Genomic DNA, 24550 nt, shown 5'->3' with positions numbered 1-24550 from the left:
GAGAGCACAACTTCCCTGCCTCCTGCTTGCTTGGGTACAGTGTTCTCCTGTTTACCATTTTGAACCAGTGGAATCATTGGCCCAGAGATGCCATCTGTGCGCTCTGATGCGGCTATATAAGGCCGCTTTCCTTTTGCAGCATTGTAGGAGGGCAGGGGCTCTGAGGATATGTGCACACGTTGCGGAAAGGTGTGCGGATTTTTCCACACTGATTTTGATAAATCCGCAGGAAATCCACACTGCGGAATTACCGCGGATTTACTGCATTTTTTTCCTCCGTTTTTGTGCGGATTCCACCTTTGGTTTTACATTTGCGGATTCCTATTATGGGGCAGGTGTAAACCGCTGCGGAATCCGCACAAAGAATTGACATGCTGCGGAATAAACAACGCAGTATTTCAGCGCGTTTTTTTCCACACCATGTGCACTGCGGGTTTTGTTTTCCATAGGTTTACATGGTACTGTAAACTCATGGAAAACTTCTTCGAATCCGCAGCGGCCAATCTGCAGTGTGTGCACATAGCCTCAAGCTGTTCAGGAGCTAACGGTACACTGCAGTGATTCGGCCTGCTTCTGCACAAGCTCCATGAAGGCGTGCTTGTGAGCACTGTTCATGATCAGCCTCCTCTGATAAACTGCAGCTGTGGCCCGTAACCTGGGCAATCCACAGTAAACAAAAACCGGTAAATGAATAATCCCTCCATTCTCGGGAATTTTGAGGATTTTTCATAATGAGGAAATGACAAAGTTGCTTGTTTCTAAACCCACATTGCAATTTTACCACTTAAAGGTGTTGTACATTACTAGGGCATTTCCTTCTTTAAATACTATAATCCTCCACTGAAAAAAAAATTACTCTATACTCTCCTCTGCCTCATGTCTCGGCACTATTCCAGCAGTGTTGGCCAAGTACTCTCCAGGACTTATACAAGCAAGTGTTTGGATGAGCATGTGTTCTCTGAATGGTGAAAGGAGCGTAAGGCTACTTTCACACTAGCGTCGTACGACGCACGTCGCAATGCGACGTACCGACGCATACTGTGAAAAAAAAAAAAACACAACGGGGGCAGCGGAAGCAGTTTTACAACGCATCCGCTGCCCCATTGTGATGTCCGGGTAGGAGGTGGCGGAGTTCTGGCCGCGCATGCACGGTCGGAAATGGCGGACACGACGCACAAAAAAACATTACATGTAACTTTTTTTGTGCCGACGGTCCGCCACAACACGACGCATCCGTCGCACGACAGATGCAACGTGTAGCAATCCGTCACAATGCGTCGCTAATGCAAGTCTATGGAGAAAAAAACGCATCCTGCAGGCAATTTTGCAGAATGCGTTTAACGACGCATTGCCACGTGCGTCGTACGACGCTAGTGTGAAAGCACCCTAAGCTGCTACCAGACTCCTCCACATGCAGCTTATTCACCAAGAGAACAAAAGGATCTGTTTCTAAAAGTCAATCTTTAGGGTATGTGCCCACGTTGCGGATTCTGCTGCGGATTTGCAAAATCCGCAGTGCAAAACCACTGCGGTTTTCAGTGCGGATTTTCTCGCAGTTTCTTCTGCGGATTCCTCTGCGGGTTTTCAACTGCACTTTCCTGTTGGTGCTGGTTGAAAACCACTGCGGAATCCGCAGAAAGAATTGACATGCTGCGGAAAATAATCCGCTGCGTTTCCGCGTGGAATTTTCCACAGCATGTGCACAGTGGTTTTTTTTCCCATAGGTTTACATGGTACTGTAAACTTTGGGAAAACTGCTGCGGATCCGCAGCGTCAAATCCGCTGCGGATCCACATCAAAATCCGCAGCGTGTGCACATACCCTTACATTCTTCTTTCCCCCAAAATGCTCTGCCAGGTGTTAGTGGCGAGGCTGGTGACCACCATCAGGTTCAGCTGACGTTCATCTATGTGTATGCCCATCATAAAGGGTTCAATGTCACTGTAGTGGGTAAGAGTATTCTTTTTTTTTTTTTTTTTTTTTTTTCCTGCATGGTTTTGAACTTAAAGGTCAGAAGTTTTAAAAAGTCTTAAGTAAGATGGTGTATTTGCTGGTTATCTTGTAGAACAGACTGCTTCTGTTGGCTAATAATTTCTTAGACGCTAGATGACTCGGGTTTAAAAGTCGACTTGTTCTCATAGTATCCCATGAAGCTCGGTATTTGTCTTCCCAGTGTAAAGCAAGCAATGCCTATGTTGTATGTGGCTCGGGGTTGGAGCCATGCAGGGTTGTCAGAGGCCAGGACAAGGTGGAGTGCACACTGGCCTCTTGCTTATGAAGCTGCTTAGGTATTTTCTTTGATAACTCTCAGCGCTCAGGAATGTGCAGGCTATGGGTGTGTAGGAAAAATAATCCCCCTCTAACAAGGCTCTGGTAATCTGCTGCCTTTTCCAATGTAGCTTTTCCCTGTTAAAACAGAAAACTGGAGATGGATGACAGTATGCGGTTACAGTAATCTGAGTCCAATGTTCCTAGCATAAAACTGCGAGATTATGTAAAATCTCAACAAGAACAGGACACTTAGTCCATGAGCCAAGAACCAAATTTGACGATATCGGTACCAAGCGGAGTGACTAATTCTCTTTGGTATTTTTAGGTAGATGCATGTCTGTAGTTTATTTTTTGATATGATAGCCCTTACATATACGTAGCTTATTAACCCCTTCAGCCCTAGGCCTATTTGTACCCAAGTGCCTAAGCCAATCTGACCTGTGCCACTTCATGGGCTAATAACTTTGGAACGCTTTCACCTATCCAAGCCATTCTGAGATTGTTTTCTCGTGACATATTGTACTTCACGTCAGTGCTAAATGGGAGTCAATATATTTTACCTTTCTATATAAAAAAATGCTAAATATTCGGAAATTTTGGAAAAATCGGCAATTTTTTAACTTTGAAATTCTCTGCTTTTTACAAAAATACTGATACCCCCCATAATAGTTATTAATTTACACTCCCCACATGTTTACTTCATATTGGCATCATTTTGAAAATGAAACCTTATTGTTTTACGACGTAATAGGGCTTATAGTTTTATGCGCAATTTTTCACATTTACAGCAAAACCCACTTTTCAAAGGACCAAGTCACTTCTGAAGTCACTTTAAGGGGCTTGCATAACAGAAACCACCCATAAATTACCCCATTTTGCAAACTACACCCCTCAAGCTGTTCAAAACTCATTTTTAAAAACTGTTAACCCTTTAGGTGTTCCACAGGAATTTTAGCATGAGCCAAGAACCAAATATGACGATATCGGTACCACCCGGAGTGACTAGATGTAGTATTTGTAACAAAATTTAATCCAAGTTATGTAAATACACACTGAACATGTCATGTGCATATATATATATATATATATATATATATATATATATGTTACTCCATAATATCTTCAACATCGGACTCTGAATCTGACTGTTGTTCTACTGGCTCGTCTTCAGTACCCTTGTTCTGGCATGTCTGTAATCTGCACATGTCTGTGCACTTCAGGCCATTGCTGAGGCAAGTACACTGAGGAAGTTCACATGACCGCACACACTTGCAGGACAGTAGCTGTATAATAGCTTCTGGTGCTGGTGCCCCTTGCATCCACTTGACAACAAGCTTTCCGTCGTTATCTATCATCCAACCGCAGTCTGTTGGGTTTGCAACCCATGGCTGGCTCTGCAGACTTCTCCTCCAGATCGCAGCCTGGTAGTTTGCACGCAGTGCATGCATGAAAAGGCAGTCCTGGCAAGGAGGGAGTTGACTTGACTCTACCACTCCACGTCTGGCACAGAACAGCTGATAACGGAGCCTGTTTACCTCAGTTGTTTGGGTAGTTGGCAGGTACATGTGGCAGGTGATTTCCTGTAACTTCTCAAAAAGTTCGGTAGACACTTCCCATGAACGACCAACTTCCTGAAAGGCATCCTGGTATGTCTTGTTCATCTTCAACTGCTTGAGTGTCGTCATCTTCCCACGGCCAGCGAATGCACTGACGGTGTCACAGCCTGTAAATGCATGCATACCAATCAATGAATCACATACGCTGCCTCCCAATGTTCGGCTCAGAGTGGTGATATCCAGGAATCTTGTCCGGTTCTGTGTACCGCATTTCTGGAACAGGTGGGATGGGATTTTGTGGCACATGCCCAGACACAGGACCATGACATCAGTATCCTCCGAAGTGATGATGACCGACTTGTAACCAGATTCTGCTGCATGAAGAGCATGGAGAAGGAGGCGTGTGTCTGCTTCTTCTTGATTTGACTTAAGGTCAGCAGCCTCTTCCCACTGTTCTTTGGTGATCTTAAAGCAGAGCTGCTCACATGTGACATACAGCTCCTTCTCCTCAAGCTTCTCCCTGTGGTGTTTCGCCTTCCATTCTTCTACCAGAAACTTTATGAGACTTGCCTTGTTGGAGGAACTACTTAGAAGCTTTTTCCACTGCTGGATGTTGTGCCCATGTTGAATGTTCTTGAAATGGATCCCTGTGCCTTCATATCTGTTGACTCTTTCTGTATCTTTGATGGATGTCTCCTTGTAGACGTCAAAGACAATATCAATGCGCTTGCTCTTAGCACCCTCATGGATAGCGCGACTCATTGCTGTGCCTGCTAGCTGGCCAAATGTTGCATTGTTTCCCTTCAGTTTCTGAACCAGGCTCATCCCATCAATGATGGTTGCAGAGGGCTCGGGGATCACTTCTGCAGGACGAGCATTCCTCTCCAACTCCCTTGCGAGGGCAGCCTTGTTGGTCTTGCGGATAGACCCATCACCATTGGCAAGTGCCCATGGCAATGGACCCAGGGGATGAGTCAAGACATCACTCATTTGTAGCTTTCTGTTCTCAGCTACAAGTATCATCTGGCCAAATAGGTTTCTGTCAGCCTTCAAAATTACCTCCTTGCCAAGACCTTGTCTGCGTGTCTTCATTTGGATGTTAGAGAACGTTTTAAGTTTGTTCTTCGTCATCTTGTCATGAAACAATGTAGTTGGCTTATCGGTACCCAAACGCTCATCCTTGAATGTTTGATATGCATCCTCTCCTATACTGTATGCCCCTTGAAGGTCTTTGGCTACATCTGGTGGTGCTACAGTCGCTGTTGACAAACTGATAAGTTCACCATTATGCTCTTTGTTGAAGGGGTTCACCCAACCTGTCTCCAGCAGTTGAACGAAAGATTGGACATCGGCTTCATCTCTTCTAATCCTAGACACCTGTAGGTCTGAATGGCTGAAGTCAGTATATTGTTGGCCTACCAGGGCCCTCAGCTGCCTCAAGTACATACTGCGGTACTCTGATGTCAGGTAGAACCTGGAAACAGCTCCAACTTTGAGGCTGAAGCCTTTTGTGCCCCCTGGTGTCTGGGTGTCTTTGTTGATTGTCTCTTCAATGGTCTGGTCCACAGGAATTCGTCCAAAAGGATTCTTGCTACCGATCTGGACCGAAAAGCCACCTTGCATGAAGTATTCATGGACCTCTGGGTGTTCTATGGGCAGCCGAGACATTGTGGCATAGTAATAGGTTAGGTATCGGGCATAGTTGACCTTGTCATAGGCAAAACACCATGGTATCATCTGTCGGATTGCTCCTAGGTGAAGCATCCAGTTGCCTTCTCTTGAAGCTCGAACCAGGGCCAGCATGGTCTCGACCATGTCCAAGTATGACATCCAGAATGCTGAGAGTTGTTCATTTCTGAGGGTCTCAAGATAAACTTGAAAGAGCTTCAGGGTAAGTGTGCAAGATTCATTATCCAAGAGCTTTTCGAAGGATCCCTGCGACACACTGATGCGAAAGTTTGTGATGTTCTTCAGTGTTTCATCCAGATGGTGAAGGTCCCTTGCATGGTTTTCTTCTAGCCATGGAAGGAAGTTTTTCCATGCAAGCCTCATAAGTGCTTCATAGACCAGCTTGTGTAGTCTCACTGCTCTGTTGTACCTCCGGCCGTCCATCACTCCAGACACTGATCCTTCAGCGATTACACCGGATTCAACACACAGATCTCTAAGGCCTGCATCCTGAAATCTGTTCCCTATGATAGAGAGGAGATTACAGATTGTGTGGAAGACACCCATTCTAATTATAATGTTCTTGAACTTCTCCTGTTTCCAGATAACCTCGGCAGCTTTGGCATAGAGTGCTTGATCAAACACACACACAATTCTGTTAAGCTTCAGGGTCTGCATGATGGCATGTGTTTGCTCCAAGACTTCATTCACAGTGGACATGGCTGTTGCAGGAGCATTGATAGTGGGCAGGTAGCTTACAGTGTCCTGGGCCACTACAATGTCGCTGCGGATTTTTATGTTGAACCCAGTCCAACTGCTGGTGGTCTGATCCTCATGGTCTGACATTCTAGCCAGAAGCCAGATATGGTTTTTGGTTTTTGAATCCTGGACCTCCTTGGTAGTGTTAACATTCGAAGTCTCAATCCTGGGTGGCTCTCCCCGCTGCCCAACATTGTATATCGGTAGCATTAATTCTGTCAGAGTTATGCTTCTTTTCTTCGACTTGGTTACATCTGGCAGGACTTTCTTTGTCACAGAGCATGCAACATTGGACTGAACAGCAATGCCATTGACTCTATGAGATGTACCTGCTCCACTTAGTGTCTCCTCAAGTCTGTCAATGTTATCCCAGGCCAGGGTTGTGAACACACCTGGGTAGATACTTCCGAGGCCTGCCGTTCCCCAATACTGCAGTGTACGACAACATATCGGGTGTTGTTGTGTTCGGGAGAGATTGGTGAACAAATAGTGGGGTGCATTTTTTGCTGGTACACCTCTTAAAAATAAAAAAATGAGCCTAAAATGACACCTTCATGTAAAAAATGCACTTTTTCCATTTTCTCAACCAAGTGTTTCCAACTACTGTGAAACACTGGTTGGGTCAAAGTGGTCACTATACCCCCTAAAAGATTCCTTGGGGGTGTAGTTTCCAAAATAGGGTCACTTTTTGGGGTTTCCACTGTGGGGGTACCTCAGGCAGCCTTCAAATGTGACATGGCCCCCTAGATTTCTTCCAGTGAATCCGCCACCCAAAAACCACATAGCGCTCCTTCCGTGTTGAGCTGTGCTGTGTGCCCATACTTTAGTTTACGAGTACATGTGGGGTGTTTCTATAAACTGCAGAATTAGGGTAACCAAGTTTGGGTTTGCCGTTAACCCTTGCTAGGTTGCAGGTAAAATTGGATTACAATGTAATATCTGGAAAAAAAATGAAATTTTGAAATTTCGCCTTCATTCTGCTAAAATTCCTGTGGAACACCTAAAGGGTTAACAGTTTTTAAAAATGAGTTTTGAACAGCTTGAGGGGTGTAGTTTGCAAAATGGGGTAATTTATGGGTGGTTTCTGTTATGTAAGCCCCTTAAAGTGACTTCAGAAGTGACTTGGTCCTTTGAAAAGTGGGTTTTGCTGTAAATGTGAAAAATTGCGCATAAAACTATAAGCCCTATTACGTCGTAAAACAATAAGGTTTCATTTTCAAAATGATGCCAATATGAAGTAAACATGTGGGGAGTGTAAATTAATAACTATTATGGGGGGTATCAGTATTTTTGTAAAAAGCAGAGAATTTCAAAGTTAAAAAATTGCCGATTTTTCCAAAATTTCCGAATATTTAGCATTTTTTTATATAGAAAGGTAAAATATATTGACTCCCATTTAGCACTGACGTGAAGTACAATATGTCACGAGAAAACAATCTCAGAATGGCTTGGATAGGTGAAAGCGTTCCAAAGTTATTAGCCCATGAAGTGGCACAGGTCAGATTGGCTTAGGCACTTGGGTACAAATAGGCCTAGGGCTGAAGGGGTTAATAAGCTACGTATATGTAAGGGCTATCATATCAAAAAATAAACTACAGACATGCATCTACCTAAAAATACCAAAGAAAATTAGTCACTCCGGGTGGTACCGATATCTGGCCCGGCTCATGGACTAACTGCAGAAATGGCAGGTTCTGCCCGTGATCATGCTGGCACAAATTAGCAGAAATTTTACATATCTACTCTAAAGTGACATAGTGTAGAAAAGAGCAATGGGCAAGTTGTGACTATGGGAAACCCATTTGTTACCCACTGAATGGGACAGAAGTTGCTCCCTTTGGATTTCGCATGGTGCCATAACATTCAGTGGCAAAGTACAGTGCTCTGCTATCTCTGCCTCTCCTAAAATTTCTGGGACTAAGGGTACTGTCACACAGTGGCACTTTGGTCGCTACAACGGCACGATCCGTGACGTTCCAGCGATATAGTTACGATATCGCTGTGTCTGACACGCTACTGCGATCAGGGACCCCGCTGAGAATCGTACGTCGTAGCAGATCGTTTGAAACTTTATTTAGTCTTCAAGTGTCCCGCTGTGGCGGCATGATCGCAGTGTGTAACAAAGGTGTGCACGATATTCCCAATGTCCCGTATGACTTCTACATCGCAACTACGTCATGAAATTATCGCTCCAGCGCCGTGCATTGCAAAGTGTGACCGCTGTCTACGACGCTGGAGCGATAATCAAGCGACGCTGCAACGTCACGGATCGTGCCGTCGGAGCGATCAAAGTGCCACTGTGTGACAGTACCCTAAGGCTATGTGCACACGTTGCAGATCAGGCTTAGGAATTTCTGGTGCGGATTCTGTCTCTCCTGGCAGAAAACGCACCTGCGGTTTTTTGTGTGCAGTTTTCTTGCGGATTTGCTGCGTTTTTTTACCCCTGCGGTTTTCTATAATGGAATGGGTACAAAAACGCTGCAGATTCACAAAAAAGTGACATGCTACTTCTCTTAAACCGCAGCGGATTTTCCGCAAAGTGTGCACAGCATTTTTTTTTCTCTCATTGATTTACATTGTACTGTAAATCAATTGCGGATCTGCAGCGTTTCTGCACTGCAAAAAAACGCTGCGGATCCGCAGAGAATCCGCAACGTGTGCACATACCTTTACAGTGCACATTCCTGTATCCCATTCTGTTCCCATACGGGGACCCCTGATATTGGTGATGAGAACCAGACAGATCAGATAGTTTTCACCAATCCATTGGATAGTCACAACTTATTACCTATCGGAAAAACTCTTTAACTCATTGAGATATAATTTCTGCAAGGTTTTTGCATCTCTTGCCAGCATGGCTTTTGTACAGCAATGAATGCTTTTGTTGAGCTAAGTAAAGATATTTTGAAAAAAATAAATGTTTATTATGTAATTTCTTGGTTCAACCCCTTCTTTCACATTCTGATGCAGTGGCATCAGGCTAATGGGATTAGGGTTTGGTATCAGCAGCTGTCACCAACACCAAGCCCTAGGTTTAGTAATGAAGAGGAGTCACCCTGACACCCTCATTATTAAACCAGTAAGTAAAGAGTTAAATACATGCTCAAACTCCTATTTAGGAGCGTTAACAGAAGTAATCTACATAGGCTGTAACCAAACAGCAACTGGCAGAAATCAGTGTGCACCACAATACCTTATAATATTTACAAATAATGGGAAAAAAAATTGTGTGGGCTCCCATGTAATTTTCATAACCAGCTGAGGGCTGATGTTAATATTCTGGGAAGGAGCCAATAGCCATTAAGGTTCCCAGGCTATTATCGGCTCACAGCTGTTTGCTTAGCCTATACAAGCTAGTTTACAGGGAGACCCTGGAAAAAAAATTGACGTATGGTCTCCCTATAAAATTTAACTAGCAAACACTAGGCAGACAGCTGTGGGCGGATATTAATATCCCAGGAAGGGATCATGGATATTGGCCCCTCCCAGACTAAAAACATCAGCTCTCAGCTGCCCCAGAAATGGCACATCAATAAGATGCACCATAAGCATCTGGTGCTTAGCCTGTCTTCCCACTTGCCCTGATGCATTTGCAAGTGGGGTGGTAGTATTGGGGCTCACGTCAGCCTTGTATTGGCAGCTGACATGAAGCCCGGGTTAGTAATGGCAAGGTGTCTAGAAGATGCCCCCATTACTAACCCCATAGTAAATGTTTTTAAATAAAATACACACAGAATAAAGTCCTTTATTTGAGGGAGAAAAAAAACAAGACACTCCTTTATTACCGTATAAACTTGAGTATAAGCCGAGATTTTCAGCCCAAAAAAATGGGCTGAAAGTGCCCTCTCGGCTTATACTCGAGTCATGGAAGGCGGGGGGGGGTCGGCGGGTGAGGGGGAGCGACGACGGTCACATACTCACCTGCTCCTGACGGGGTCCCTGCATGTCCCATGGTCTCCAGCGCCGGCAGCTTCTTCCCCTGTTCTGTGGTCACGTACCACTCATTAAAGTAATGAATATGGACTCCATTCCCATAGGGGCGGAGCCGCATATTCATTACTGTAATGAGCGGTACCAGTGACCGCTCAATACAGGAAGAAGCTGCGGGTGCTGGAGACCATCTGTCCGGGAGAAGCTGCCAGGGACCGCGCCGGGAGCAGGTGAGTATTAAATATTCACCTGTCCCTCGTTCCAGCGTCGGCGCCGCTCCGTCTTCCGCGTCCTCTGCAGTGACTGTTCAGGTCAGAGGGCACGATGACTTATTAGTGCGCGCGCCGCCCTCTGCCTGAACAGTCAGTGCGGAGAGACGGGACGCTGAGGAGCAGCGACAAGAGGTATGTCATTTTTTTTATTTTTTTTTTTATTGCAGCAGCAGCAGCATTATATGTGGCACATTGTTATATGGAGCATCTAAGGGGCCTTACTGAACTGTATGGAGCATTATATGCGGCATATTTGTATATGGAGCATCTATGGGGCCATAATGAACTGTATGGAGCATTATATGGGGCGTATTTTATTATGGAGCATTATATGGGGCCCATCATGAACTGTATGGAGCATTATATGGGGCTCCTGATTCAATATGGATATTCAAAAACACTTAACCTACTGATGTCTCAATTAATTTTACTTTTATTGGTATCTATTTTTATTTTTGAAATTTACCAGTAGGTGCTGCATTTCCCACGCTAGGCTTATACTTGAGTCATTAAGTTTTCCCAGTTTTTTTGTGACAAAATTAGGGTGTCAGCTTATACTCGAGTATATACGGTAAATCTAAATTTACCATACTCGCTGAACGCCTAATCCCCAGTACCCATGTAATAATAAACAACCATATACTCTCCTGGTCTCCGTAATCCAGAGTGTCCCACGGCGACGTCACGTGTAGAATAGTCACATAGGGAGATGTGACTGCTCTAACCAGCCGCCGGCTAAACACTGACAGGAGCGTCATTGCTCCCGCAGTGTAGCTCTGAGCTGCCTTGAGAGAGGCCACACGAGTTCATCAGCTGATGAGGTTAGGTGATCTCATGCAGTGGTGTGGTGTTGTAAGTGAGAACTGTCTTAATTATTTTACATGTGTGTTTTTTTTTTTTTTTTATCAAGTTCGACTTCGAGCACAGGCTCCCGCTGACGAGACTACTTATCCCATCGGTGATGCCTGCTATCACTGTTTATCAGTGACAACAGGCATCTGCTGATGGGAGTATTAGTCTCTCAGCCGACTCCTGCTGACCTGTGATAAGCTTTTTACTGCAAGTCACAGTCAGAGCTGTGAGGGTATGCTGACAGCGTGACCCCGCAGCGGTCTGACAGCGTTAATGTTCTTACCGGCGGTTAAGGTTACCGCTGATCAGAACTGCCAGTGTTTCTCGCACTGTCCCACTGATGAGTGTGGGCAACACCATCGGAAGTCTGTAAAAACGCAAGCAAGAACTCAGCAAATCCGCAAATGTTTTATACCTGCGTTTTTGCTGCGCATTTGACTGACTCAGTTGAAGTCAATGGGTGAAAACCTATAAAAATCTGCACAATGCTGCAGAATAAAACGCACTGCAAATACTCAAAGGGAAATTACTGATTATGTGCACAACACTTCAGGATTTTCAATGAATTAGCTGGTATAGGGATTCCCTAGCGGCTTTAGCCCAATTCTGAGTGGAAAAAATACTGCAAAAATGCACCGTATGCACACAGCCTAAGGCTCTTGTGTTTCCTTGGAAATCCAAGGGCAAACATGAGGACCTCGCAAATGTGATCTCAGGGTGCTGATGGGGTTAAAGAAAGGGCACCCACACTGTTAACCATTTACATGCTTTAGATGCAAGCAAACATGGAGTAACAGTCCAATCATTTTTGTGCAAAAAAACATGTAAAGTCTTTATTAATTTGGAAAGATATATATTAGTGATGAGTGAATATACTCGTTACTCGAGATTTCTCGAGCACGCTCTGGGGTCCTCCGAGTATTTTTTAGTACTCGGAGTTTTAGTTTTTCTTGCCGCAGCTAAATGATTTACATCTGTTAGTCTACGTTCACATTAGCGTTCGGCGCCGCAGCGTCACCGCATGCGTCATGTGCCCCTATATTTAACATGGGGGCGCATGGACATGCGTTGTGCTGCGTTTTGCGACGCATGGCCGCAAGCGTTGGGCGCAGAGAACGCAACAAGTTGCATTTTTTTTGCGTCCAACTTTCGGCAAAAAAGGACGCATGCGTCGCAAAACACAGCGTTTTAGTGTGCGTTTTGTTGCGTTTTTGTGTGCGTTGCGTCGCCGACGCAGCGGCGCACAACGCAAATGTGAACGTAGCCTTAGCCAGCATAAGTACATGTGGGAGTTGCCTGGTTGCTAGGGAATCCCCACATGTACTTATGCTGGCTATCAGATGTAAATCATTCAGCTGCGGCAAGAAAAACTAAAACTACGAGCACTAAAAAATACTCAGAGGACCCCAGAGCGTGCTCGAGAAATCTCGAGTAACGAGTATATTCACTCATCACTAAAATGTATGTATGTGTGTGTGTGTGTGTGTGTATCCTGAGTGCAGAGCCAGGAAGGTAATAAAGTGAACTATGGGTAAAAGCTTTCCCTTATTTGTGAGGTAACTAGTATGTAGTGCATCCTTTTGCTTTAGAGCATTTTTGGGATCCCACACTGGTGGGGAGTACTTTATTACCTTCCTGGCTCTGCACTTATGTACTTAGGCTATTTGAAGCATTGGCATTTTGTGACATGATTGCTTGTATCTAATTCTATTTTGGAGTGTCTATATGGGCATATCCCTAGTCCTATGAATAGAGGCCAAGGACTTAAACTGTTTGGTGGTTATAATGTACCTTGTTCTGATTTTTCTGTTTTCAACCATTTACATGCTGTTGTCACTTTTGTCAGCATCTAAGAGGTTAAGTGGCCATGGTTGGAGCCAACAATGACCATGGCTGATGCAGCAGTGTCCGCTATAGTGAAAGCTGCTGCTTTTTCGCATATCAAGAGTTACTATTCTCTTATAGTTCAGTTTTGTGAGGTGTATTGGTGGTCATTAAGGGGTTAAATGGTTTATCTACTTATAGCTATTAATTTACTTTTTTTTTTTTTCTTCTTATTTGCAGACGAACCAAACCTCCACGGAGGGCCCTTCTCAAAAAACCGAACAGTGGACAAAAGGATCCAGTTGGAGTAAGTTTGCAAAGTATATTAAGACAATAGGGAGAATTAGGAAAAAGATGAATGCTAGCTTTTCACTAGTTTTGATATCCCGCAGGCATTCAACTTTTAAAAATCACTTTTTTCTTCTTCCTTTTTTTTTTTTTTTCTTCATTGTTTTCATAAAGAAAATTGTTGTAGTAACTTTTTTTTTTTGTCTCCCGCGGAATTCACGCAGGCGCAGTAAATCAGACCGCCGCCATCTTTGTGCACACAGATAGCGGCGGTCACATTAAAAATGCGCATGCACTCCTCCTGTACAAAGATGGCAGCGGTCAGTGGATCATTCCGCTGATCCCGGCGGTGGCGTGTTCTGCTGGTGGTGCCGTGCAAGAGGCTGCGTACGGCGTATACAGTGTGTGTGTGGTGCATACGGTGTATACAGTGTGTGACAGTGTTCCGCTGGTGGTACCGCGCCAGAGGCTGGTATCACCAGCAGTTTCCATATTGAGGCGCTCATCACTTGGGTGTCCCAATATGGAGGTCAGTGAACTTCCTCTGCTTGGAATTCTGAGATCTGGACGGAACAGGATGTGAAGACATTACAAGTATATAAGTATAAAGATGTACAAAAGTCATAAGATTTATTATGAAAGCACCAATTCCAATAACTGAATTATGTTACGATTCCTCCCCAGGTTTACTGTAGGGTGCGTCCCCTCAGCCCCACAGATCAGGAATGCTGCATTGAAGTGATCAATGAGACCACTGTACAGCTGCATCCCCCAGATGGCTGCAGAGTCAACAGAAATGGAGAATACAAAGAGGTGAGTTTGGCTCTGAAGGACTCTCTATTTTGCCTGTGCACAGCCTCATGATTTAATTCCTTCATTTCACGTCCAATTTTCTCTTCACTTTTTCCTCCTTCCAGGAGTCTTTTTTTTTTTTTTTTTTCAATCACACCCACAGGATCGTGCTTACATAATGAGTGAAGGTTAATGAAGGGAAATCAATGCCCCTCCAACTAGTCACTCACTGATTACATGGTGCAAGTGCTATATTTTAAGATAAGACACTGTTTTCCTGATTACTAAACAGTAGAATTATCAGAATGTAGGAAAGGGTGCAATACAGTTATGGTGGTGGTTTTACATGGGCTAAGGCAGCTGTCTGGTTCCCTATAAATAGTTTGAGTTTCTATTGGTGTGTTTGAGAATTCCTACTTGGACTCCCAAAAACTTAAACTTGGATTTTTCTATAGGCTCCTTAAGTCTTTACTAAAAAAAAAATAAAACAAAAGGAAATATTTTTCTTTGCAGAAAAATCTGTATTTTTTTGTGTATCTACTCCCCACTTCTCTAAAGATTCTACTGTAGGTCTGGTCAAGATTGGCTATTACGGAGAAGTACGTATTTATGGAGGTCATTCCTGTATGTTACTCTTATTTAATTTTTATCTGTTAAAGACTCAGTATTCCTTTAAACAAGTTTTTGGAACGGAGTTGACACAAAAAGATGTATTTGATGTTGTCGCCAAGCCTCTTGTGGAAGATCTAATTCGTGGTAAAAATGGTAAGTGCTTCTGAATACTTTTTGGTAAATATTTTTGAATAAATAGATGGGTGTTATAGCTCTTCCAACCAAATAATTCTTATTTTCAGGACTCCTTTTCACATATGGGGTGACTGGAAGTGGAAAAACGTACACAATGACTGGATCTCCGGGACAAGGTGGTCTACTTCCCCGATGTCTCCACATGATCTTCCAAAGCCTCTGTGATTTCCAGGCCAAGAGATATGTAAGTCTGTACGCTATAGAATTGTCTTGCTAGCAGTGTGTTTTGTTTTTTTTTAGCTCCTATAAGTTTTGTGATCATGCAATGAATTTTTAAGCTTGTACTTTGTCAGAAATATACAATCTCATTTGGTCTCTGTAGGTTTTTAAGACCGATGATAAAAATGGCATTGAAGTGCAGAATGAGGTCGATGCCCTATTAGAGCGTCAGAAGAGAGATGGTCAGCAGCAGGTAGTCCCAAGGACTCCTGTGGGGAGGTATGTATGTTTTCCAATCCAAATACATCAGTTCCTGATATTTCTATTTGTATTATATGCTCATATGAATGAATGCTTTAAAATATGGAAGTATCAGTAATTCCGCCGACAGAAACAAAAGAAAATCTAAATCAAATCACTACTTTGTGTGACCACCAGCGATGAGTAAACATGCTCAGATAAGGTGTTATCCGAAAATGTTGGGAGGTGCTCGAATAATATGCTTGAGGCCCTGTGGCTGCATGTCTCGTAGCTGTTGGGCAATTCTTGCATGTGTTGCGGCTGTCTAACAAATCAGCAATTCGTGCTCGTTTTGTGGCTTTCTAACAGCCACGATATATGCAGCTGCGGGGTCTCGAACATAATATTCAAGCATGCCAGAGACACTCGGTTAGCACCCGAGCACGTTCGCTCACCACTAGTGACCACCCTTTGTTTTAAAATAAAAATCAAAGCATCTATTCTTCTAGATAGACTTGCACTCATTATTTGAAGGAACTCGACAGGGAAGGTGTTCCAAACATCTTAGAGAGCAAACCACAGATCTTCTGTGGATGTAGTTTTGCACAAATCCTTCTGTCCATGTAATCTCACAAAGGCTGAATGATGTTGACTTCCAGGCTTTATGGGTTTTATATTGTCACTTGCATGTCACTGAACATGCAGGAGCGAGGGATACCAAAGGTTGCCTGCAACTGAGCAAAAGAGCAAAGTACATCAATAATGTACACATTACACACAAGCCATGGTCCATAAACCGCTTATAACATGGCAAAGATATATCGTTATTATTGGTCAGGAGAAAAGTACCAAAACATTTCCAAGGCATATATACTATTCGAACACTGAAGATATCATCAAGTAGTAGCTGAAATTTGGCCCAATAGTGACTTTACCTTGAACTGTGCATCTCTCAAAAATTGTTGAAAAGAAAAAAAAGTTGTTCCAGGAGTCTGAGACTGAGAAGAGGCCTACAGCAACATTGTAGGAGCTGCTGGAATTTCTGGCAAGTACTGGTTGTGTACTGCATGTTCTATGTCTGGCCTGTGGGGTAGGGTGACAACCTAAGCCGCCTCTTATTAATAATAACATTCAGACCTGGCTATTTTTGCCAAAACTTACATCAAGTTTGCCAAAAGCATGCTGGAATGAGTGTTTTAGTCAAGGTGAAGTGAATTATGAACAGTTCTAAATGTCGGTCAATTTTGTACCTAAACCTTCCGACCTCTGCTATGAAGACATGATCTTCATCTTTGACCACAACAACAACCCAAAGCATACCTCCAAATCGACAAAAGAATAGCTTTGCTTGTGAGCAGGCCCTCACTCCTTTTGGTATCTGAGTTATGTATTATCTTTGCCTGTACATGTCCACACTGAAGTATAAAGTGCTGCTGAATATGTTGGCGCTACAGAAATAAAAAATTATTTTAAAATCAAAGTCTTGATATTTCCCAGCCAGAACCCAGACTTGAATCCAATTGAAAATCAGTGGGTGACCTGAAGAGGGCGCTGTGCACAGGAGATGCCCTCGCAGTCTGACCAATTTAAAGCTACTGCAATGAAGAATGGGCAAAGGCTGCCTGTTCTAGTTGTGCCATGCTGGTTTTTGTTTATTTTGTGTGACAAAATGCAGCATTGCTATCAGGGGTTTGTAGATTTTTCATATCCATTCTACAACTTCTGAGCACTCAACCAACCATGCCTGTTGGGTCAAGGAAGCTGAGCAGTAATATATTCAGGACCCAAGACTATTAAAGACTCCTCTTCCTTCACTGTTGCTCGCTTAATAAGAGGGCGAGCGGATCTGGGCCAACCCCCCACTATATGCTGTACCTGTATGCCTGCAAAGTGATAGGCTCAGGTCAGTCATTAACATCAAGGAAGGAGGCGGTTTAGGTTCAAGAATTGTTGCTTTAATGCTGTTTTGAAGGTAAAGGCTGGTCACATCAAATAATGGTTTGGTTTAGATTTCTCTTATGTTCATTCACTTTGCATTTTATTCATCAAAATAAACGAACACTTCTATTTTTTTTTTTTTTTTTTTTAAATCATTCTTACTTTGTAGCGTTTATTCCACACCCACCGAAGACTTTTCTGTATGTTTAATTTTTTCTTTTCTCATGTGTTATACAGGCAGAAACTAGAACCCGAATTTGCAGATATGATTAATATTGAAGATGGATGCAAAGTAGGAGAAGTTGATGAAGACAGTGTATACAGTATCTTTGTGTCCTATATTGAAATCTACAATAATTACATATATGATCTTCTGGAGGAGGTTCCTATAGATCCAATTAAACCAAAGTAAGTGAAATACTAAAAAGTAAAAAAAAAAAAAAATAATCAGTTTTTTTTTTCTTGCTGCTTGTAGCTTTTGTTATAGGGTTCGAAAGAAACAAGCTTTGGTAACTTTTTTTTCTTTTTTTTTTTTTTTTTTATATCCTCATCAGTCAGCTATTGCAAAAGGCAAAATGTTGTACTTAAGCAATGGATCATAAAGATGGTAACCTGTTGCTATTCCTTCATTAGGTGGAACACGCCGGGAAAGAATGCAGAGTTTATGTATGTTTGTATTACATAGCTTTTGCCTTGTTACCCAGCTCTGCCTGATTCCCTAGTTTCGTAGACCCTGCTAGAAATAATTTTCCTAATAACTCGTGTCTGTATGATTTTGCATAATCCTGCATGTGGCATCCTTGGCTCCTCACGCTTCCGTAGCAGTTTTTTTTTTCCTTCCCTCTCCTGCTCGCTCATGCTGACTATTTCCCTTCGTTTTTAGACCACCACAGTCCAAGATTTTGCGTGAAGACCAGAACCACAATATGTATGTTGCAGGGTGCACTGAAGTTGAAGTTAAAACAACCGAAGAGGCCTTTGATGTCTTCTGGAGAGGTGGGCACTTTCGTCTGCAGTACAAATTTATTTTCAGATGTGGAGAAATGTGAAATATGTATCTAAATCTGCTTCTCCAGGTCAGAAGAGAAGACGAATTGCAAACACACAGCTAAACCGTGAGTCCAGCCGATCCCACAGTGTGTTCATCATAAAGTTGGCACAAGCGCCACTTGATGCTGATGGTGATAATGTTTTGCAGGTAATCTAATTTTAATAAATGTTACATTTGAACGTTTATAGAACTTATCCTTTTATTACAAGACTTGTCCCTATGGTGATTCAAATCAGATTGTTGGAAAAAATTTGGTTGCCACTCTTATCTTTGTTCCATTGTATTTTATTTTTCCTGTTTAGGTGCTGTGTAATACACCACCTTCAACTGGTAATGTTATCCAGTTAGAATCACCATTGATAAAGTGTAAAATTCTTTAAAAGGCAATCTGTCAGCACAAAGTGACCCAGCCACGCACTGGGGCTCAATGCTCCCCTGGTCTAGCTAAACAATTTAGTGCACCTTTCTAGTGATGAGCGAGTATACTCGGTACTCGGAGATTTTTCGAGCACGCTCGGGTGTCCTCCGAGTATTTGTAAGTACTCGGAGATTTATTTTTCTGCGCCGCAGCTGAATGATTTACATCTGTTAGCCAGCATAAGTACATGTGGGGGTTGCCTGGTTGCTAGGGAATCCTCACATGTAATCAAGCTGGCTAATAGCTGTAAATCATTCAGCTGCGGCACAGAAAACTTAGGGTATGTGCACACGCTGCGGAATTTTCCGCAGCGGGTTTGATAAATCCGCAGTGAAAAACCGCTGCGGTTTTTACTGCGGATTTATCGCGGTTTCTAGTACGGTTTTCTCTGCGGGTTTTCACCTGCAGATTTCTATTGGAGCAGGTGGAAACCCGCACCGGAATCCGCACAAACAATTGACATGCTGCAGAAAATAAACCGCTGCGTTTCCGTGCGTTTTTTTCCGCACCATGTGCACTGCGGATTTAATTTCCCATAGCTTTACATGGTACTGTAAATGCATGGGAAACCACTGCGCATCCGCAGCAAAATCCGCAGCGTGTGTACATATCCTAAATCTCCGAGTACTTACAAATACTCAGAGGACACCCGAGCGTGCTCGGAAAATCTCCGAGTGCCGAGTATATTCGCTTATCACTACACCTTTCCTCTTGTTTTCCATCCGTCTCCACCTTCCTCTTCTTCCATTAACCGCTGTGGATTTCGTGAATCCAGAGAAAGATGGAGATCAGTGGAAAACAAGAAACTGGCAAGGTGTAATCAACGGTTTGGCCACACCAAGGCGGTATCGAGCTCCTGTGCTTGAACAGTCATTATGTGCTGAGGCACACATGTAAGAGTAAGGGCCCCTTCACACTGTGCAATCAAAGTCTGAACGAGCGTTCGATTTGTGACGTTTATCCGTCCTCGTTCCGAGGTTGCAAAGTGTGACATGGCGTTACGATCTGCGACGCAGCCCAGCATCGTACGATGTGAAAGAGCAGAACTTTCTTTCGTCGTAAATGTCTCGCTGTGGCGGTCGAAATCGTAGTATGTGACGGCGGTCATACGAGCTCGTAATGCGACTACGTGGGTTGGGCTTCCGCATACCTGTCTCCTGATTGGGCGTGACGTTTTAGCACGCCCATGCTGGTAATACGTCACGCTCGGAGTCGTAGGACTATGGCGGTGTGAAGGGTAGCGTACGATTGCGACGCGTGACGTTCACATCGCAACTACGTCAGAAAAAGCGTTAACATCGTAGAGTGTGACCGCTGGCTACGAGCTCGTACTGCGATGTCGAATATGACGCAAATGCGTCGTAATCGTAGCAGAATCGACCAGTGTGAAGGGGCCCTAAGGTAAATAAGCACGTGTCTGCTACACTTAATTCATTGTGGTGTGAATGCAATAATGTCCAGATCTACCACTGGCAGAACTGTATTGGACATTGTGCAAATTACCTTGTAAGTGTAGATTCAATTATCGTACATTTGCTTTTCACATCTGGTTAAAAAGTGTATAATTTGTTTGTAAACATATTACTAAGTTACATTTAAAGTCTCCAATCTTCCTTCCCCTCAAGGAAAAGGAGCAGGTATCACTCAGTCAACTCTCACTTGTTGATCTAGCTGGAAGTGAGAGAACAAACCGCACAAAGGCAGAGGGTAGCAGGCTACGTGAAGCAGGTACAGTATATAAGAGCTAAAAATCATGACCACACTCACTCTCACTCACTCTCACACACACACACACGTGTAAATTATAGGATGACTCCTATTGACAAGCGTAACCTGTTGTCTTTACATTTACCCCTAGGGAATATAAACCAATCCCTTATGACTTTAAGAACTTGTATTGAGGCTCTACGAGAGAACCAGTTGTGCGGAACCAATAAGGTGATTGACTTATTCTTCATGAAATCTGGCAATATTATCATCACTACCTCCATGTGTTTTAACTCTTAAAGGGCTTGTGCAGGCTTGGGATGAAAGTCTGAGGGCAATCTGAATGAATTAACACAGGAAAATAGGCAGCAGTATTTACCTGCCAAAGTCACAAACTAAAACCCTATCAGGATGTAGCAAACCCACTTACTAAAGATGGAGGCAACGGGCCAAGTACTGACGATACAACCTGCTAATTTATTGGGGGGTGTCTATTACTTTGTATTAAAATTGCACACAAAAAGTTTGCATAGAGCGCTGGTCACACACGTAGTGCTGTTAATTATTGAAAGAATTTTAATTCCTCTGTGGATTTGCTTTTAATTTGTCCATATGGATGCAGTGCTCACAATGAACAGTATTCTTTGGTATTTCCGGTAAAAGCGGGCTGTCACGTGACCGTAAGTAAGCAATTTGCATACCTGCGGTTACATGCCAACTCAATGTGCTCTACCTCTCTATAAAAGTGCACTGAGCGAACAAGCACTTCTAGTCGGAAGTGTGCAAATCACACGCTGTCAGGATTCAGAAATCTCCAGTCACGTGGTGGCTTCAGACGTTCATAGCCTGGACAATGCCTGTGCTCTACCTACTGCTGTAAGCCTTGCTGAGTATTTTGGTAGGCTCCCTGTAACTGTTTAGCCGTGAAGAAATAAAAATATAAGCTTTCTTGAGTTCCTTCCATTCTGTTTCATTTTTATTCCTCTTTTATTTCCAGATGGTCCCTTATCGAGACTCTAAGTTAACTCATCTCTTCAAGAATTATTTTGATGGAGAAGGGAAGGTTCGAATGATAGTTTGTGTTAATCCCAAAGCTGATGACCACGAAGAGAGCCTAGTACGTCTTGGAGTGTAGGCTTCTTATTTGGAAGACTTTATTTGTCATTGTCTCTTATGATGTTTATTATGCATTTAACAGCAAGTTATGCGATTTGCTGAGATGACTCAGGAAGTAGAAATTGCGCGACCTGTAGACAGACCGATCTGTGGCCTCACTCCTGGACGGCGTTATAGGAACCAAGCATTTAAAGAAGAACTTACTCGTAGGCTGGAGGACCGTGGTGGTCCCGTCAATGGAGGCAAGTGTAGTCTCCTTGGGTGGGTCCTATAGTTGGTCTACTGTGCTTTTTCTAAAGTTTTTTTCCCTTTTGTTTCCATAGAGCCTGATGAGCAGGCAGTAATAGAGATGCTTATTCAAAGCTTCCCTCCTATTCCATCCTGTGAGCTTCTCGATGCCAATGATGATCACACTCTTCCCCGGCTTATTGAGGCCCTTGAGAAACGACGCCGAATTCGCCAAATGATGGCTGAAGAATTCAACAAGAATGGTGAGATGGTGACCATCTATTTGCACATTTTCCTGTATATATGCAAATCTCTTATACATGGTTGCCTTCAGTTACCTCCTTCAGAGCCATGCTTCAAGACCTTAATGGTTTCGTGGCCGCAAAGGAGAATATAGCCCAAGGCCGAATGACAGAAAAGGAGAGGGCTATAGTGTCTCAAAAATCTGAAATAGAGCGACTAGAAAAGAAAGTGAAGACTCTGGAGTACAAAGTGAGTGTGCTGACCTCAAATTCCTTCGTATAGTTAACTTTGCTTTTTGGGATTCAGTTTCCCCTATAATTTTCTATATGCATTTACAGATTGATGTTCTGGAGAAAACAACCACCATCTATGAAGATGAAAAGCGCACTTTACAGCACGACCTTGAGTCACACCAACAGAAGCTGCAGCGTCAGCTGTCTGACAAGAGGCGGCTAGAAGCCCGGCTACAGGGCATGGAAACACAAAATGCTATGAAATGGGAGAAGGAATGTGTGAGTGCCTTTCTACCTAGACAGTAATGTCCACAAACTGCTATTCGTCCATTGCATTGCAGGTTTAGATGCTGTTCGCCTGTAGATGCACATCTACTGACGCTTACAAGACTTTGTAGCAGGGCCATATGAAGTGACTTGCATTTATCCACAATTGACATGTCTTATAGGGGTTCTTACAAAACACCTGTCCACATGATGTGCATGGAGCTGCCATACCAAGACAGTCCGTGTATTGGTGTGGTGTAGTCATAGTTTTCTAATTCTACAGTTCCATTATAATGTTTAATTCCTTTTATTTTATTATATACAGGAGCGCCGTGTGGCTGCCAAGCAGCTGGAAATGCAGAATAAACTGTGGGTGAAAGATGAAAAGTTAAAACAGCTGAAAGCTATTGTAACAGAAACCAAAGGCGATAGACCGGAGAGGCCGACTAGAGAGAGGGACAGAGAGCCGAAGACCCCCATGAGATCCATCTCTCCTTCTCCTGTACCTGTATGTGTCATTTGGAGTTTATATGGTGATGGGTTTATGGGCACATGTCTGATCTGGGAATTGATTGCATGTAGGGGGTTGTCACTGTCTGTCTGCATTTTGCTCACTGCTGGGTATATACATAACTATTGTTTTTCTATTTTTTTTATTTTTTTTTTACTCCATCTGTAAACAATAACACTTCAACATGCACTTGTTTTGTACAAGGTTTGCTCAGGATTTCTCATGTTCACTTGGTGAGTTTCCTTCAGAAAGGAGAAGGATGGCAATACTCTGCCTACAAACAGGGATCTGAGTCTTGTCCGATTGTTCCACGACAGAGCTCCTCATTATTACTTCAATCCAGCTTCTACATTGCTAGGGGCATTGTTTATTGGCCATAGCTATATTTCTCATGTCTAATATTGATCTAATCTGTCTCTGGTTTCTTTAGTTCCCTGGTAACCCTGTTTCTCAGCCTCCCCACCACAATGCTACCCCTTCTCGATTACACCTGCACAGGCGTTCAGAGTCCTGCGGCAGCATATCCGTGGCCTCCTGCGTGTCACAGTGGGAGCAGAAAACTCCACAGCACAAACCAGAAAGCAAGATGCACCCCGACCGCAGGCGGTGGGAGCCAGTGTCAGCTAGGAAGTATAATGCAGCAGAGGACAGGCCAGGTTATCAGGCATCCATGGCGCAGGCAGATCTAGAAGAGGATCAGTGTCTCAGGGTTAGTGAGGCTTCCTGTATTGAAGATGACCGTCCTCATGTGTTACATAGAGTATTTACCTCTCAGGCTGATTTTGCTGATAGTAAACCTTTTAATGTCTGCCATGCTGCTTTCAGTGCTTGTATGAGACATGCTGCTGGGCTAAACCTGAGTGAAGGGACCTGCTGAAGGCACGGGGTGGCAGCTCGCAGTTCTGCCTTGCTGCTTGTAAAGAAATGGATTTCTGAATCTGGTCTGTGCACAGGAGACAGCAGAGCCTACCGTTAGACTGTGTGCACACATTCAGGATTTTTTGCCTTTTTTTTTTTCCTGCTAAAAACGCTTAAACGCATACATATGCATCCCATCATTTATAATGCATTCTGCAATTTTTGTGCATATGATGCTTTTTTTTTTTCTGCGAAAACAAAACGCATCACGGTAAAAAACGCAGCATGTTAATTAATTTTGCAGATTTTTTTGCAGATTTCCCACTATATTGCATTGGGAACCTCCGGAAAAAAACGCAAAAAATCCGCAAAAAAAAAATGCATGCGGATTTCTTGCAGAAAATGTCCGGTTTTGTTCAGGAATTTTCTGCAAGAAATCCTGACGTGTGCACATAGCCTTAGGTAGACCAATTTATTCACCATATGTCCATCAGTTTGTAATACTTCTTGTTTGAGCATCCATGCTGCTGCAAAAGCTCCACCCTGGGGGCAATATCTACTG

The 24550-nt window shown here is 43.4% G+C and overlaps 1 protein-coding gene across 8 annotated transcripts in view; it reads left to right on the top strand.

Moving 5' to 3' along the window:
- Positions 1-24550, top strand: part of KIF23 (kinesin family member 23) — a 45822-nt gene that overhangs the window by 16341 nt on the left and 4931 nt on the right. For 2 of the 8 annotated variants that reach the window (XM_077263209.1, XM_077263207.1), the window contains exons 2-19: positions 13373-13439; positions 14105-14233; positions 14872-14977; positions 15067-15203; positions 15342-15457; positions 17594-17764; positions 17990-18022; positions 18240-18352; positions 18433-18554; positions 20451-20553; positions 20684-20763; positions 21530-21649; positions 21731-21890; positions 21972-22139; positions 22211-22368; positions 22458-22631; positions 22945-23127; positions 23561-23839. In XM_077263209.1, the coding sequence (XP_077119324.1) occupies positions 13373-13439; positions 14105-14233; positions 14872-14977; positions 15067-15203; positions 15342-15457; positions 17594-17764; positions 17990-18022; positions 18240-18352; positions 18433-18554; positions 20451-20553; positions 20684-20763; positions 21530-21649; positions 21731-21890; positions 21972-22139; positions 22211-22368; positions 22458-22631; positions 22945-23127; positions 23561-23839 (2419 nt within the window). The remainder of the gene's footprint in view (positions 1-13372; positions 13440-14104; positions 14234-14871; positions 14978-15066; positions 15204-15341; positions 15458-17593; positions 17765-17989; positions 18023-18239; positions 18353-18432; positions 18555-20450; positions 20554-20683; positions 20764-21529; positions 21650-21730; positions 21891-21971; positions 22140-22210; positions 22369-22457; positions 22632-22944; positions 23128-23560; positions 23840-24550) is intronic. The other 6 variants (XM_077263208.1, XM_077263210.1, XM_077263211.1 and 3 more) reach the window with 3 other exon arrangements.

This window comes from Ranitomeya variabilis, chromosome 5, assembly GCF_051348905.1.
Source record: "Ranitomeya variabilis isolate aRanVar5 chromosome 5, aRanVar5.hap1, whole genome shotgun sequence".
NCBI lineage: Eukaryota > Metazoa > Chordata > Amphibia > Anura > Dendrobatidae > Ranitomeya > Ranitomeya variabilis.
The sequence above is the reverse complement of the archived record's forward strand: the minus strand, read 5'-3'. Positions and strand labels throughout refer to the sequence as shown.